We start from the raw sequence: 18,467 nt of genomic DNA on the forward strand, positions 1-18,467 counted from the left end.
CCTCACCCGCTCGGTTTAGGTCTTACGAGCTCCTAGAAGCGTGCCCTAAGACCAAGGTGAGAGTTTACGAGAGAAATCTGCCTCACCCGCTCGGCTGTTAAGACATGATGAAGATTTCGTGTGATAAACATCAAAATATTATTGATGTGGAATAACAAGTACAAAACTCTTAGCTGAAATAAAATTTTAAATGTGATGCATTCCATGTGTTGGGTATAGCCTTTCCCGTCGGATACTCCAGACGATATGCTCCATTTTGTAAGTTTTCCACCACCCTGAAGGGGCCTTCCCAATTCGCGGCTAACTTTCCCGCCGATCGGTTTCGTTGGGCTTCGGCCGTTTTTCTCCACACGAGATCTCCCTCAACAAATTGTCGAGGTCTGACCCTGGTGTTGTAACGCCTTGCAAGAAGCCTTTTCTGAGCCTCCGCTCGGATCATCGTCACCTCTCTTCGTTCATCCAAGGTGTTTAATTCCACTCGAAGCTCATCATTGTTATCTTGCAAACTTTGAATTCCCCTTCTCAGGGTAGGCTCTCCTACCTCTATTGGCAACATGGCGTCCATTCCATATGTAAGGTTGAACAGGGTTTCTCCAGTTGTTCCGTGCGGTGTGCAGCGGTATCCCCAAAGGACTTCCTGCAGTTCGTCCACCCAGGCTCCCTTAGCATCTCCCAACCTTTTCTTTAGCTCTGCAACAATGACTTTGTTGGCCGCTTCCACTTGTCCGTTCGTTTGTGGGTGCTCTACCGAGCTCGTGACATGCTTAATTCCCAGCTTTTGATAGAAATCCCCTAAACGTTTATCAACAAACTGCCGCCCGTTGTCCCTAACCATGGTTTTGGGGATTCCAAATCGGCATATGAGCGTCCACACGAACTTTTGAACCCTCCCCGCCGTGATCGTTGCGAGCGGTTATGCTTCTATCCACTTGGTGAAATAATCAATTGCTACCAACAAGAATTTCTTCTGAGCTCGGCCCACGGGAAAGGGTCCCACAATATCCATCCCCCATTGCGCGAACGGCTAAGGAGACATCAAACTGTGTAACTTTACCAGTGGTAGGTTGAGGTTCTTGCCGTGCTCTTGACACTTCAAACACCTCTGTACAAACATCTTGCAGTCTTTTTCCACCGTCGGCCAAAAATAGCCCGCTCTTATCACCCTTGCGCGCAAAGCTCGCTGCCCCGTGTGCATTCCACATGCCCTTTCGTGCAGCTCCTTCATCACATACTCAGTTTCCTCTGCTGATATACATTTTAATAAAGGTAAGGAGAATCCTCTCTTATACAGATCCTCTCCTATTAACAAGAACCGAGCGGCCTTCTTTGCTTCAACTGCTCGGACGTGTGAGCCACTCTCCTGCCTCTGAATAATCTCTCTTATGTCCTTCCTCCAATCAAGTTCACTGAAAACCTCATGAACCGCCAAACATTCCACCGAAGGACTCATCATGACTTGCCTTATGACCGACGACAAGTGATCCTTCCCTTTACAGTTGGCGAGTTTGGATAAAACATCCGCCCTCACATTTTGCTCTCTCGGCACATGAGTGAATTCCACCATTCGGAATTGCTTCACCAACTCCTTTATCTTATGATAATAACGAAGCAGCTGGTCATCTTTGGTCTGGAAGCTCTCATTCAGCTGTCCCACCACCAATTAGGAATCTGTTCGGCACTTGACCGAAACCGCCCCCAGGTCCTTAGCCAGTTCGAGTCCGGCTATCACTGCTTCGTACTCGGCCTGATTGTTACTTATTTTGAAACGGAAGACGATTGCCTGTTTGACAACAAAACCGTCCAGTCCCTCCAAAATAACTCCTGCCCCTCCCCTGGATCGCTCAGAAGAGCCATCCACATAAAGGGTCCACTCTCGAGGGCATTCTTCTTCCCCAGGTAATTCGACCGCAAAGTCGGCCAGATGCTGTCCTCGGACTGACCCTCGTGGCTCAAATTGTAGCCCGAATTCAGACAACTCCACGGACCATGCTACTATTCTCCCGGCCAGGTCTGGCTTGTGCAGGATTTTTGCGATCGGGTGATCCGTTCATACTATCACCTGATGACTCTGGAAGTACGGCCTTAGGCGCCGCGCTGCCATCACTAGGGCTAAAGCGATCTTCTCGACTCGCTTGTACGTTGTTTCCGCGGGCTACAATGTTCTGCTAACGAAGTACACGAGTTTAAACTCGAGTTGCTCTTGCACCAAGGCCGAGCTGACCGTGTCCTCCGAGATCGCCAGGAACAGTTGTAACGCATGTCCTGAATCAGGTCGTCCCATGACCGGTGGGCTGACCAGTATGTTTTTAACTTCGTTGAAAGCCTGCTCACACTAGTCGTCCCAATCGGTACCCGCACTTTTCTTCATAATTCGCACTATCGGCTTTATCCGCTCGGCTAGCTTCGGAATAAAGTGCGACAATGAAGTCAACCTTCCTACCAACCTCTGAACCTCCTTCAACTTCTGAGGGCTTCTCATTTCCAGTATCGCTCTGCACTTATCGGGGTTCGCCTCTATTCCTCTGGTTGTCAGTAGGAAACCTAGAAACTTTCCCGCCGGTACCCCGAAAGTGCATTTGGCCGAATTAAGGCACATATTGTACTTGCAAACTTGATAGAAAACCTCCGCGAGATCTCTCACATGGTCTTCTACCGATTGGCTTCTCACCACCATGTCATCCACGTAGACCTTCATACATCTGCCTATCTGACCAGAAAAGACCCTGTCCATCAACCGTTGGTAGGTAGCCCCCGCATTCTTCAATCCGAACGGCATAACTTCATAGCAATAGTTAGCCCGCTCGGTGATGAAGGCCGTCTTATCACTGTCCGGGGGGAACATAGGAATCTGATTATATCCTGAATACGCATCCAGGAAACTTAGCACTTGGAACCCAGAAGCCCCATCCACTAACGCATCAATACTTGGTAGCGGATAAGAGTCCTTGGGGCAAGCTTTGTTGAGATCCGTGAAGTCCGTACACATTCTCCACTGCCCGCTTGACTTCTTCACCATCACAACGTTCGCCAGCCAAGTTGTGTACTTGATTTCACGGATGAAATTTGCCTCCAACAGCTTCATCACCTCAGCTGCCACCGCCAATCTCTTATCTTCCCCCAATCTTCTCTTCTTCTGTGCCACCGGTCGGGCCTCTTTGAACAATGCCAGCTTGTGTGACATAATCTTCGGGTGGATCCCTGACATATCGGCTGCAGTCCAGGCAAACAAATCTTTGTTCTTCTTCAACTCTGTACCTATCGACCTGGTTTGGTCTTCTTCCAGCTCACTCCCAATGGTAGTAACATGTTCCTCCTTCCGTCCAAGGCTGAAAGGCCTTGTTTCTCCCATTGGTTCCATCCGATCATCGGTATTAGTCCTCGGATCTAGATCCGCCATGGCTACCTCCGATCGTTTTCTCCTTTGTCGATTGGGTGGATCAGACGAGGATGGTTGAACCTTCAGCCCGACCACATAACATTATCTGGCCATTCTCTGGTCGGACCGGACGGTGCAAATGGTTCCATTATCCGACGGAAATTTGAGTGTAAGGTGAGGCGTGAAAACGATCGCACTGAATGCATTCAAGCATGGTCGGTCCAACAACACATTATACGATGTGTTTGCTTCTACCAGTAAAAACCTGGTCTTCAACTCTTTATTTCGCTCGGTTCCCAAGCAAGTCCTTAGATCTACTTATCCTCTCGTATCCACCCTCTCCCCCGAAAAATCCTATTATCTGTTCGTTGTACGGGGCTATCAGGTCCTCGGATATGTCCATCTGTTGAAACGTCTTCCAGTAAAGAATGTTAACAGAACTGCCTTGATCCACCAACACCTTCCCTACGCTGTACCGAGCAATAACAACTGTTATCACCATCAGATCGTCTTGATCCGGATCAGGAGCATGAAAATTCTCATCGGTGTATGTGATCGGCGGCATGGAACGCTTCCTCACATCCACCCGGTGCACACTCTTAAGCTCTCTCAAATTTCTCTTCCTAGCCGACGCCGACGACCCTCCAGCAAAACCTCCAGAGATAGTGTTTATCATGCCACGCAGTGATCGGTCATGGCTACGACTTCTACTCCTCCTCCGATCAGGGCGCTTGTCATCTCTCCTATCATTTCGATCTACCCTCGCCCTCCAGGGTGGGCTTCTTGCTCTCCGCTCCTCTTTCACGAACTTTTTTAGGTGACCCGCCCGGATCAGTTCTTCCACCTTATCCTTCAACACCGTACAGTCTTCGGTGTTATGCCCTATGTTTAAATGATAGGTGCAATGTTTAGTTCCGTCCGCCTTGGGTGACGACCGAGAAGGTCTTACCCGAATCAAGTTTGCACTCAAGGCCTCTTCCAAAGCTCTAGCCCTTGGTATATTCAATGGGGTGTATCTTTCGAATCTACCCCCCTTTGGGCCATCTCTGTACTTCTGACCCTTTGGCCGCTCGCCGGGTACGAACGGTTTTTTACCTTCTTTCTTCTCCTGCCCTGAGGTTGAGCTCTGCTCCTGTTGTCGCCTCTGAACCGCCCTCATCTCTTCTATTCTGATGAACCGAGCGGCTCTCTCCTGCAACTCGTCCAAGGTTAAAGGGGGTTCCGCAAACAAGTTATCGGCGAAAGGGGAGGGCCTCAACGTAGTGGCCAGAGTGCTGATGGTAAACTTCTTACCCACTCCCCTCACTTGCCGAGCGGTTATGTTAAACCGGTCCATAAAGTCTCGAAGACTTTCTCCTTCTCCTGTTTTATGTTGGTCAACTCCAAATACGTCAAGTTTCGAGCTCTACCCACAGAGAACTGTCGCTCGAACATGTCCCTCAAGGTGGCGAAGTTACCAATGGTTCGGGGTCTCAACGAATGAAACCATGCTAAAGTTTCTCCCTTTATTGAGAAGGAAAAAACTCTGCACCACACATTTTCACTAGGGGAGTAGATGGTCATGGCGTCGACGAAGGACCTCAAATGCTCCTCCGGATCACCTGACCCGTCATACTTCTCCACGGTCGGAAACGCTCTCTCCGGTATCTGCTCCTCCATGACCGCCGCGGTGAACGGATGTAGGGCTCTCGCTCGGCCGGCTGGGACCGGACGATTGGCGGTCCGATGTGAGCCAGCCTCACTTTGATCCTCCCCGTGATAATGACTGTCATGGGTAGGATCTGTGTCTTCCTCCGAATCCGGCTCCGTCTCTGGCATCTCAACAATAGGGGGTGTCGGGGCGCGTGCGGAAGATTGGCGGTTAGTGTTTGCCCCTCTAGCCGCATCACGCTCGCCCCTAAGGGTCTCGATTTCTGCCTGCATCGCCTCCATCCTTCTTCTAATCTTCTGCATAAACACTGTCGGTTCTTGCTCCATCCTTATGGTCCTAGTAGGTTGTCTTCACAATCCTCGACCCCACGGTGGGCGCCAAAATGTTTCTGCTGAAAGGGACCGAGGGAAACTCCTGCAGCTACCGTTCGGGAATGCTCCTCCGTCGCCAATCGGTCCTTCTCGCTTCCTCCTTCACTCCTTACTCCTCGCTCAATATCAAGGTGGGGGTGACCTGTAGGAAACACTCCGACGCTGAAGTCAGAAATTATCCTTACAAGTCTAGTGAAAATCAATCAGAATCAGAGAGTTTACCTTCTCCATCGTTGTTATTTATATTTCAAAGAATCTTATCCATTAATTTACCTCTTAATGACGATCAATGCTCACCTTAACTGCTCGACATTAACCGTTACACCATTAATTACGCATTCATGGTCATTCAAAAGCTGTCTCCAGCCAACGGCTGGACAATTTCCATCACCCTCATGTGTCCGGTCGGTCTAATTGGCCAATCGATCCCACGTGCTCGATAGAACAAGTATGCCCGGTCGGCTGACCCTACTCGGTAGTAACACAAATTCTTTGAAAACTGTATTTATTTATCTACTTTCTAGCCCAACTTCGACAGAAGAATTCTTGGGCGTACGGTTGAGGAGGCTCTTCTAAAGGTTAGAATCATCTATATTAAAAATTATCGGTACTAGATTTGTATCGGTGGATTTATAAGCACCGTTGATTTGTAGTTTCCAAGTAGAGTTTGACTTGGTCACCTACTTTCCTGATGTGGAGATTCATTATACTGTCATCGTTATTGTTATTTTGAACCATCCTTAAATAACCAATCGAGTGCTTCATATTTATATAATATTGTTTGTTACTCTCGTTACAAGATGAGATGGTCTTTGTTTTGTTTAGTGTTTATCTTTTTCAATTGATTTTAGTTTTCTTCTTCAATGAGTTATGCTATATATGGCTTTCTGATTTCAACGTTTTTCATATCATGATGACTAGACTACGTGCCACCGTGTTTGAAAATTTCAGTGCTAATGTTGATGTGGATGGAAGCATCGTGAACTTGGATTTGTGGGATATTGTTGGTACCATGGCTACTAATTCAGTTTATGTAGAATTGAGTGTTGTTCTCTGCATATATTTTTTTTTTGTGGTTTAACATATTGTTTGATTTAGGTAAGGAAGATAATAGACTAAGACGCTTGAGTTATCGAGGAGTGGCGATTTTATACTTGTCTTTTCTCTCATAAGCAAGGCTAGCCATGAAAATATTGCTAGGGTTAGTTTCGTTTCTTTCATGTGAAAAATTCGGTTAAGATGCTTTCCATTTAAATTAATTAGTGCACTTATTTATAACATAACTAAAAAAGTTGTTCTTTTTAACCACTATGATAATGTTAATGTTAGAGCTTCCTGCTTCCCTTTTGTCATTTAAAGGCTCTAATAGTTTTCCTTTTTCAACATCAAAGGACGCATCATATCAACTTATTTATTACCCAATCACACCATGATGTTATTTTTTAAAAAAACTATAAAATTTTTGAATGAGTTTTTTCTCTTATTTGATAAGAGGATTTTATATTTGAGCAAGAAGGATCATTTTGGCTTATTATTGATAATACATAAACTTGCTTTTGCTAGTAGACTTTACCACAATATTTTCCTTAATTATTGTAGACAGTAGCGGTTATTCGATGCTTTCTGGGTTGTTCAATTTGGTTCTTTTTGTCAATATGTCTTTCACAATCTTTTTGTAATTTTAAAGAAACTTAAGATCATGTATGAAATGATATTTTGATGGGAAATGGGGTTATGATGACACATTACATTCTTTGGATCTTTAATAAGTGTTTTAGGTCAACTTAAAATCCATATACAAACATAGAAAATTGTTGCTTTATTTATTCATACTGCACCATAATCTATTCCAATTATGTTTTCTGTTTGTTAACAATTGAATCATTTTCAAAGCTAGGGGATTCTATCTATTTTGAAGAGGGAGGGACAGGTCATTCACTTTACATCATTCAGTACATATCAAGCTCGTTTAATTGGAGAACCAATCCGTGAAGATTGTTACATTCGCTGCTCAAAACCAAATTGAGGAGAAAATGTTTGATATGCTCAAGTGGAGTGCTATAGTAGAGGAAATTTGGCATTGAGAGAAAAAAATATATCAATTTTTATACGGGTTATTATCAGAACAGGTATAAAAAGTGAGACTTTTTATACTGATTATTATGAGAGCAAGTGTAAAAAGTCTCACATTTATATCGGTTGGGACTTCATCTGGTATAAAAAGGAGACTTTCTTATACCTATTTTGAAGATAACACGTATTAAAAGAGACTTCTTATACTTGTTCTGGATATAACAGGTACAAAAAGACTAACAAAATACAAGAAACTCCCTAATGTAGTATAGGGAAATGACACGGGATCAGTTCAAGGAATTTGTTCATATTAAGCTATAAATTGTATACTTAATCCTTGCTAAAATTGAAAACAAGGGGAGGAATGAAAAAAATATGAGTGAATGAATATAGTTAGATGATCCTACATGCTTCTAATTGCTCTAGTGAATGAATAAAACCTAAAACCCCAAAATGGGTATCAAGCATCATGTGTAAATTAGAAAAAATGGGTGAAAATGCTATGAATGTAACTATGTCATATGCATTGTAAATTGAATCTACTCATCTCTATGCGATGCAAATAATAGAAAAATTACAAAACCCCAAATTGGATATTAACTATATGCATGAAAATATGGAATCAATGTAAAATTGGAAAGAGTAATATTGCTTTCTTAGTTAGAGATTGTACGACTATGGTAGGACATAAAGCATTATGAAACATTCCAAGAATGTCTTTCTCTCTCACAAAGTTTTTTTGATCCTCGTGCAATGCTTTTGAATATATTTTGGTGTTGTTAATATCTACACAAATAAAGAGGAAAAAGCAGAGCAAGTAAGGTACAATACAAACATGCATTTAATAATCTATAGGTTGAAATAGTGTTGAAGCATGTTTCGTATAATAAGCATTTAGTGCAAGTCTAAGTTTTTTCACGTAGTGACAATTAATACGATATTTTATAGCTTCTTTCTCTAGACACACTTTTGTCAAATGTTGTTTAATATTTTATACTTGACACGTCATGGTATGTTTTATAAGCATTTAGTAAGAATGTTCTGATGTGTACAATGTTCAAATGTTATACTTCTTTAAACGATATTTCCTTGAATATTGTTTGTTAAACTTCAAAACTCTAAGATGCTAGACAGTTTATTCTCTTTAGACGATCTTGTCTTAACAAGGTTGTGACTAGATAAAAACTGGTCAACTTATGATTAGGTAAAATAGGTTAACTTGTGACCAGGTAGAACAGGTTAGCTTGTGGCTAGGTAAAATAGATCAACTTATGGCTAGGTGGTTTACTTGTAATAATCGATCGTATACAGTACAAATTCTCTTAGGCTTCAACTTCCAAGTGATATGAGACTATTGATAATTTAAATATGCAAAAACATAAATTGAAATTAAATTTGATGATCAATTCATAATTAGATTTATTAATAATAAATTTAATTGTCAATACAAATTATTAAACTAGTAATTTCTAATTATTAATATAAAAAGTATGAGAATTTATTTTTTATTTCTATAAAAATGGATAAATATTAAAATTATATTGTTTCTGATGAAGTGAAAGAAAAAAAATAAAGATTATTATCACATACTTGCTTACGTTATATTCAAGAAGGACAGGACTCCAAGTGTTCTCAAACATTATCTCATCAAAAGACTTTTTTTTTCTAATTTTATGTTATAGTTTTAATATTCATTATACTTAATCTTGACCCTTAAGTAGTGATGTTTAAGTACATGACATAGAAATTACAAGAAACATTAAGTTTGTGAGGAATTTACTTAGTTAGCATGATAGAAAAATAAATCCAACAATTTTCCTTTTTCACAAACTATGCAAAAAAAAAAAGTTTTATTTCTTTCCTTGTTTTCTCCCACTTTTTCAATCTTATGCACCCATGGTAAAAAATATATAATTGCAACAAGTAACCTACTTAATCAAAATATTTGTTTTCCAATTTTAATACAATACTAGCTTCTCCACATATATTACCGACCATAAATGATATTGTTGAATTCAATCAAATAAACATCCAATATCACAGCATTACAGAAAAAGAGAGACTAATTATACCTAAACAAACATTTTCAAACAAACCATTTTAATCAACATATTTTAAAGAAAATTCTAACAAATACAATTCATTAATATTAACAATGTAACTTTAAAATGAAAATGATATTTAATTTTCATAATAAATTTATAATGTCATAATGTTTTCCAATACTCTTTATAATCTTAATATACTTTTTAAATACTATTTTTCTAATTAATCATGAATTTATAAATTTATTAACAATGAAAAGAGCGTAAAAACCGTAATGACGTAGAATTGATTCTGCGTCAAAAGATGTAGAATTCATTCTGCGTCAAAAGAGCGTAAAAACCGTAATCTGAATCCCTATGACTTTGACATAATATCTTCGTGCACTTTTCGCGAATGTCCTTTCTGACATTATCGCCAACCTTTCTTTTGTACTTTCACATCTATCACTATTACCCAACTTTTAGAAACTTCTTAAATTTTAAAATCAATACTTCCAATTTCAAAATAATGACAATAATATTATTATTTATATTACTTAAATTGTTTCAAATTTATCATTTTTTTCTTTTAAAATTACTTTGTTTGATTGAGTTTGATAAGACGAAAAAACACACAACAATGAAATTAAGATTAGATATTTTGTAAGAAAAGAAAAGATACATAACTTATAAAAAAAACTCCGGAGCAACTCATAGAATTATATTTTATTTATTTCTACTCATTTTTTTACATTCTCTCTTCTTTATTTTTTTAAATTAAATATATTTACTTGGAGATATTAAAATTTATTGAAAATTTAAGTTAATTAAACATGAAATTGAGTTGGATTAGATTCAAACAATTCATTTTCTAATTGAGATTAAAATAAGATGATTTACTTAATTTATAAATTAAATGAATCTAAGTCATTTCGCATACATATGTTAAGTTAATTCTTAGTAAATTTTCAATAACAGGGTAGTTTGACCTGTAATTTACAAAAATGGAATAATTATTTTTTGGTTTAATAGCCTATTTTATTCCAGTTTTGTTAAATAATGTCAATTTAGTTCCTTATTTTAAAAGTGTTTGAAATTAATCATCGCTTAATAAATTTTGTGTCAACATCGTCCCTTCCGTATTTTGTGTCAATATCGTCCCTTCCGTTAAATATCACAAACGGCGTTAAGCTTTTCTTTCTCTCTCTTCTGCTTTTATGTGGAATTCAGCCTTTTGTCAGTGTTTGTACTATTAATTACGTGAGTCCCTCACCTAAAAGTGAACCTTCAAAGATGGTTTAAATCGCAATGGGACGCACCCGAAAAATTTCTCTTAAAAAAGACCATGTGAATTTTTTATTACTGATTGTACCACTAAATATTTAATAAAACCTTTAAAGGAAAAAGTAAGACTCTCAACACTTTTATTAAACCTCATTATTCCTTAATTACATCATGGGTCCCATACTCAATCAAAGTTTCAATGCAAATTTTCACTCCTTCCTCACCCGTATATGTTGCATTCAGGAAGTTCTTCACCGTGAATATGTTGTAATAATGTTAGATTATTGCAAAAGAAAACGTTGGATTGCAACTGTCAAAACTTTAATTGCCAACAACGTTCAAATTCTTTTTCTTAAATGTTCCAACAGTAAAGTATTTAATGATTTTTATTTTCTTTTATTGATTTTATTCTCCCTTAGCTTTATAAATAGAGAGTTCTTCCTCCATTCCAAAACACACCAAAAAGAAATCTTCTCTCATTTTCCTTTCTTCTTTTCCTCTTCTAAAATTATTCTGGGTTATTTTATACTTTATTTAGAGATCCTTGCTAGTTCTGAGATCCTCAGAGATATTCTAGGAAGTTCCTGTTGTATCTTGAGGGATTTGTGCAATACACTGCAGATAAGTCCTTAAGGACAGTGAATTTACACGCCTCAGAAAATATTGTTCGTGATTATGTCAGCTTTTATACAACAATCTTAAGGACTTATGGCTGACATCAACTACTCAATCCCGGAAGATCAAAACTTTGTTTTCAGAATTCAGACGTTATTTGCGAAACCCATAACTTTCGGAGGCTGCCAAGGTGCTCGCAGCAACGATGGCTTCTGATCGCATTTGTAAGGATTGCGGTTGAGGACGAAGAAGATGATGTACTTGAGTAAATTTTCGTATACTTTACCTACAAAGAGAAAATCACAACCAGGTATTTTCTCGTTTACCAATCTTAAATATTTTAAAATTGTGGGGGTGTAGGTAATTTTACTTAATTACTCGGAAAAATAAATTTTGGTTTTTCACCTAATGGTATTGATAGTATTCTAAATTTGAAAATGGTGATTGTATCATTATATGTTTGTATGTGGATGACATGTTAAAATTTTGGTACATGCAATGAGATTGTCGTTAGAACTAAATTGTTTATACGATCAATCTTTGACATGAAAGACATGGGTGAAGCCAATGTGTTTTTAGGTATTAGAATCATAAGGAAGGGATATAGTATATTACTATCTCAAGAACAATACATTGAGAAACTTCTTAAGAAGTTTGAGTTTTATGACATAAAACCAGTTAGTACCCCTTATGATGCTAATTCTAAATTAATGAAAAATAAAGGAGAATCATTGTCTCGGCCTCAGTATGCCCAGATAATTGGGAGCTTACTACACTTGATGAGCTTTTTTAGACCTGATATTACTTATGCAATAGGTAGATTGAGTAGGTACACTCAATGTCCAAATCAAGAACATTGGGATGCACTTTCAAGGCTTATGAGATACTTAAGAGGTTCAATGGATTATGCCATTGAATATAGTGGATTTCTCGTTGTACTAGAAGGGTACAATGATGCTAACTGGATCTCTGATTCAGATGAGAAAAAATTCACTAGTAGTTATGTATTCACACTTGGGGATGGTGCGATTACATGGAGATCAGCTAGACAAACAATTATTGCAAGATCAACAATGGAATCTGAGTTTGTTGCTCTTGATATGGCTGGTAATGAGGCTGAATGGTTGAAAAACTTCTTAGCGAACATTCCAGTAGGAATGAAACCAACCCCATCAGTATCAGTACATTATGATTGCTAATCGGCAATAGCTATAGCTAAAAACAAGAATTACAATGGACAGAATAGAGACACAATTTGGTGAAACAACAACTAAAGAACTATTTCCATTGACTATGTGAAGTTAGAACAAAATCTAGCAGATCCTCTAACAAAACCCCTAGGAAGACAAATGATATTAGAAACATCGAGGGGAATGAGACTTAAGCCACTTGCAAACAAAGAAGTGATGGTAACCCAACCTTTGTGATTGGAGATCCCATGAATAAGGTTATATGGGTAAAAACAAGTCACTTGTTAGTTTTGATAGCACTAAATTGATTTTAATCAATTATGTCCATTCCTATGATGTGTGTGAAAGTGCTAGAAACTGCATTATTTAGAGGCTAAACTTTGTTATCAAAATTCTATGTGGTGAAAGAATTTTAGTTTAAACAAAGTTTTTAATGATTTTCATATCCCTTATGGGTGGTGTATGATTTGTAGCATACACTTGATGAAATCACCTATATGAGTGTCGAGTGGGGCCGCTTGCATGAGATCTTGGCATGATCTCTAGAGCACTCATGAATACCGAGCACGTGCATGGCCTAGTAAGTGCAACACAGCGATAACAACAAGGATTGTGGGGGTGTATTATGATTGAGAAACCTCTAACATATGTCAATTGTCTTTGGTTCATATAGCTTGCTATACCAACTACATTGTGTGTTAAGTATCTCAATCTAAAACTGGTTCATATAGCTTGTTATATCAGCTTTGATGCATTACATCCTATGAGACCTAGAATAAAAGTTTCTTATCCTTCTTTTACTATTTGAACTATTTGAGTCAAAGACCTTATTTCAACTTTCTATTATAATAAGTGGGGGATTGTTGTAATAATGTTAGATTATTGCAAAAGAAAACGTTGGATTGCAACGGTCTAAACTTTAATTGCTAACAACGTTCAAATTCTTTTTCTTAAATGTCCCAACAATAAAATATTTAATGGTTTTTATTTTTTTTTATTGATTTTATTCTCCCTTAGCTTTATAAATAGAGAGCTCTTCCTCCATTCCAAAACACACCAAAAATAAATCTTCTCTCATTTTTCTTTCTTCTTTTCCTCTTCTAAAATTATTCTGGGTTATTTTATACTCTTTTTAGAGATCCCTGCTAGTTCTGAGATCCTCAGAGATATTCTGGGAAGTTCCTATTGTATCTTGGGGGACTTGCGCAATATACCGCGGATAAGTCCTTAAGGACAGTGAATTTACACGCCTCAGAAAATATTGTTCGTGATTATGTCAGCTTTTATACAATAGAAAAATCTTTATTTCTTTTCTTCCAAAATCTCGCAGCCACCCGCGTCTTTGCCTTCCAAGCCTAACTGAGACGATGGGTTGTCTCCTGCATGCAAACTCAAAACTAGTGGATGTTCAATGAAACCCAACACCCCTCTATGACCATTCTCCCCTACACTCTCTTTTAAATTCACGTTCCACCCTACCCTCTTTATTCTCTGTTCTTTCTTTTTATTTAAACCACACCTATTTCACTTTCTCCTTTCTTATAAAACTAGTCAACCCTAACCTTATTTATTTTACAAAATCCCACTCACTCCACTACACACGTGAAGCTCTTGTAATGATCCCCTCCGTTTCGCTCCTCGTATAAAATCATGGTGCCCAAAGCAGCAACATTGATAGTTGAGTTTTTAGTTGGAAGATAAAAGAAGAAAGTGTAGAATGTGAGAGTTGGGGTAGTAATCATGATGGGAAATGATAGTCTGACAAACAAATTTTTACTTTCAACATTATTTTTTTTTCTTTTTCTTCAAATATAAAAATTTACTCTTTTATAATATCTTACTGTGGTAAGTATGTGAAATGAATGAAAATAATTGTCCCTTTATTATATAATCATATTAGAGTGAATTTTTTGAAAAACTAATACCATTATTTTGTGTGGATTTTCTGACACGTAACTTGAAATCATTTTTTGGTGTAAAAGGTATGGAAGGTTGTTGTTATACGTTAAAATGGGTACTTGGTATCTTGCTCGAGTTTTCTCTTTTCTGGGAACTTATATGCATGAATGCATGAGGGTTGGGCTGGAATATGGAGTGTTAGGGTTGAAAATTTAGTGAGTGATATGTAGGGAGTATGTAGACGTTGGGGGTGTCCTTCCTGCGCGATCACGTGGATAGGTGGAGAGGTTTGGTGTTCAAGTGGAAAGAAAGAAGGCTTGGTAACTTACTATGGGAATGGTTAGGGGGAGTAGTGACTTTTGTTGGTGTGGCGTGATGAATCCTTGCACGCACAAAGATGTAAGTTCTCCTCGGTTTGGCTTGGGATGTGCATCTGTGAGTACGAGAGGAAAAGGTGAAAGAAAGGATTGGTGGCAATGAAAGAGTGAGGTTTGCATGGAAGAAGTCGTCTTGTGGTTTTAGCTGGAGCAAAGAAAATGAGTGAGAAAGAGAAGAGAGTGGTTGAGTATGTTGGAGAAAGAGAGAGTTTGAGAGTACTGAAATGGTTACATTAGTGGAGTGGAGGGTGGTGTGAGATGTGGTTGGGTTTTAAATTGGAATTGGGTGAAAAATTGTTACTGCATGGGAGTGTTCGTTTGTTACGTAATTAGTAGATAGGGGAAGAGAGAATTTAAGAAGAATAAAAGAAATATAAAGGGAAGAAAATAAAAGAAGAGTAGAATGATTAGTAAATAAGAAAAGAAGAATGAAGGTTGCGTGAAGGAAGGTTCATACAGGGTTGTTACAGAAAAGTGGTTCTTATTTGGGTGAAATTAAAAGTGTGGGTCCCACTTTGTATATAAGAAGAAGAAGAAAAATGTTTGGTTAGATAGTACCTTTAGTAGGAAGAGTGACTGGTGATGTGACATTAAAAAGCTGGCAATTAATTTGATGCACTGAAAGTGAAAAGTCTACTGTTACAGAGGAGCAGAGTAGAGAAAAAAAAAGTTAACACCGTTTATTCTTATTTAACGGAATGAACGACGTTGACACAAAATTTACTAAGTGAAAACCAATTTTAAGCATTTTTAAAACGAGAGACTAAATTGACATTATTAAGCAAAATTAGGGACAAAATAGACTATTAAACCTTAATTTTTTTTTTACAAATTTAAGATAAGTCATCATGAGTTTTGGTGACTTGCAAATGAAAGTCGTCAGGACTCATAAAAACTTTCAATTTGAACTATAAAATCGTTAAGACTAGTAATTAGGTATCACAGGATAACTTGTCCGTATCGTAATTGGGTTTTTTTATCATTATGTTATATTATGTATGTCTTATAGTTTTTATTATCTTAAACATTTATCTTCAAAATATTGTGTAATATTAACTTTTTATCGTTATTATTATTATTATTTTTAATTCACATGTTTATTTTTTTAAGACTACCTAATTTTTAAAATTATTCCACACTTAGTTATGTTTAAAAAAAATAAAAAAGTTCGTAAAAAAATTCATATAATTAAAGTCATAATGAGTCATGATAACTTTAGTTCACTCCAAACCAATCCTAATGACTTTAGTTTAAATTGAAAGTTGTCATGAGTCTTATAACGTTTAATGAATTTATAAAGAAGTTGTCATTACTTAAATTATCCTATTTTTATAAATTACAGAAAAACTATCCTAATTTTTTGAAAATCTACCTTAATTTTCTCTTTTTTTTCGGTGTTGTAGATAAAATATATGTAGCCTGCTTTATATGGTTTGTACGTAAAATATAATATAATATCTTCTATAAATTCGCTTCTTTGCATCTTAAAAAAAAAATACTATAATCAATTACATCTTATTACATAATAAAGTACTTGTTATTTGTCCGTAAATATTTAAATATTCTTCATTAAATTTTTGTATAGAAATAAAAAAGAGACATGAAATTCCAATAACGTTTATTATATCCAAGAAAAGACAAGAATTGGGGTATTGAAAAAATTTCTGCGTTAACTTTTGTTGATCGTGATATCAAGCCGACAAGGCGAGATCGGGCCAAAAGTACGTTTGCGTAAGTGAATATGTCACGTCCTTATGTGTTTGAAACGAGTATTTAAGCATAACGTTTGACCCAAATGTAAGTAAAAAAATTATGTTACTTAGATTGGGAAGAAGATAAGATCAAAGAACTAATAAAAAATATCCGATAACACTAACACAATAGCTCCAGTGCCTATCCACCCAGCAAACAACCTCTTTTTTCTTGTTCACACGTCATCAGCTTTTGGTAATGCGAATCAAACGTTTTTTAATAATCTTTCTGTGGGCGTTATACCCTTTTTAAATCACCACTTTGTCCCATTCCTGAACTAAACCAGCACGTGAAGCATTGAGCACATTGAAAACGTGATGAAATAAAAACGTGCTGAAATTGCAGGTTGTTGCAAGGTTCTCTGTACGTGGTACGAGAATCACCGGCACTGTCCCAGTGCGCATCACACGACAACATCTAACATCCTAGGTATGCACGCTGGGCTCCACCTCAAACTTTTGCCCCCAAAATTTTTCATTACCCAAACACATAACTGAATGTGTTCCAGTGCAGCCAACATCAGTTATTGTTAGAATATCCTTACCCATTCACGACACTGTCAGTTGTGACACTAAAAAAACAACACATAATGAAGACAAACTTCTCCTTTTTTTACTTTGATGAATTCAACGTTGTTATCCGAAACCCATAACAAAAACTTTCAAATTGAAAGTGACACGAGTTAACATACTAAGTGTTCTCGAAACTAGCTACAATAGATGGTAATACGCTAGAAAGAAAAGAATGTGAAAAAAGAGTTGTTACTGAAATAAAATATAGAAAAGGAACCCCTCGATTTGTTTGTACTTTGAAGCTTCCTCCGTAAAATCTAGCGGAAGAAAGATATACAGAAATATACGCAGTGGAGCTAGCTAAATGGTAATTAACAAATAATCTGGCTTATCCGAGTTGTACTAATTTTTAAACACACACTACCAAAACTAGTAATTTTTCTTAATTAACTGAAATGATGGAAGTCGTCAGGAACTAAGAGTGTTCCCGGTGGCAGAGTCGGAAGAATCTCCAGTGAAATCCATCATCATCATCAGCTGATGAAAATCAGCTTCGCCAATCCTGTCCCAGAATTCAGTATCTTTGTTTCCGAATGCCAGCGTCTCCATTTCCATGCTCTGGTTGAGATTCTCGTTCTTTATTTGTTCTTCAGCTGCAACCCTCTCTGGCTTGCTCTGCTGCATGCTTAAGGACTCATCCACTAAGGGAAAATTGAGCTTGGCCCGTGGGCCGCGGAACTCGATGGCGGCCTTGTCGTAGGCCCGGGCAGCATCCTCGGCCGTGTTGAAAGTTCCCAGCCAGACCCGTGCCGCACGGCGTGGGTCGCGAATCTCGGCCGCCCACTTACCCCATGGCCTCTGCCTAACGCCTCTGTATTTCTTCTTGACCCTCTTCTGTTTCTTTTTCTCCTCGGGGAAGAAATTGCAGCCCAAACAACCAGCGATGTTGCACTCGCGACACGTGTCCATAGTGGGCGGCGAGAAGGTGTTTCCGGCGAGAGGCTGAGAGGCGTTGGGGAGGCGGAAGTCCGGGAGGGAGACGACGTCGGAGGAAGTGGAGCCGGCGACGACGTTGGTGAGAGCGGCGACGATGACGGAGAGTTCTTGCTCAGGGGTGAGAGTGGCGGGGGAGAAGGAGGAAGAGGAAGACATGGGAGTCGAAAGCAGTTGAAGAGAGTCAAATGGAGGGTGCTGGTGGTCTCTGTGTTTGGCGCGTCAAAGGATTTTTCGAACTGCAGGAAGTGAGAGGACGGGTTTGCTTATATACGGTTTGGGGGTGACGTGGCAGCTAAAGCCAGTTGTCAACACCGTTTTCACACGCATGTTAGTGATATTGATTTTTG

The 18,467-nt window shown here is 38.3% G+C and overlaps 1 protein-coding gene across 1 annotated transcript; it reads right to left on the reverse strand.

Moving 5' to 3' along the window:
- Positions 1-17,357: 17,357 nt before the first annotated feature.
- LOC108342538 (ethylene-responsive transcription factor ERF109) lies at positions 17,358-18,352 on the reverse strand. Its single transcript, XM_017580326.2, has one exon. It carries the CDS (start codon positions 18,274-18,276, stop codon positions 17,593-17,595), a length of 684 nt encoding a protein of 227 aa, XP_017435815.1. The 5' UTR covers positions 18,277-18,352; the 3' UTR covers positions 17,358-17,592.
- Positions 18,353-18,467: the final 115 nt, after the last annotated feature.

The sequence above is a fragment of the Vigna angularis genome, chromosome 1 (genome assembly GCF_016808095.1).
Source record: "Vigna angularis cultivar LongXiaoDou No.4 chromosome 1, ASM1680809v1, whole genome shotgun sequence".
NCBI classification, from domain to species: Eukaryota; Viridiplantae; Streptophyta; class Magnoliopsida; order Fabales; family Fabaceae; genus Vigna; species Vigna angularis.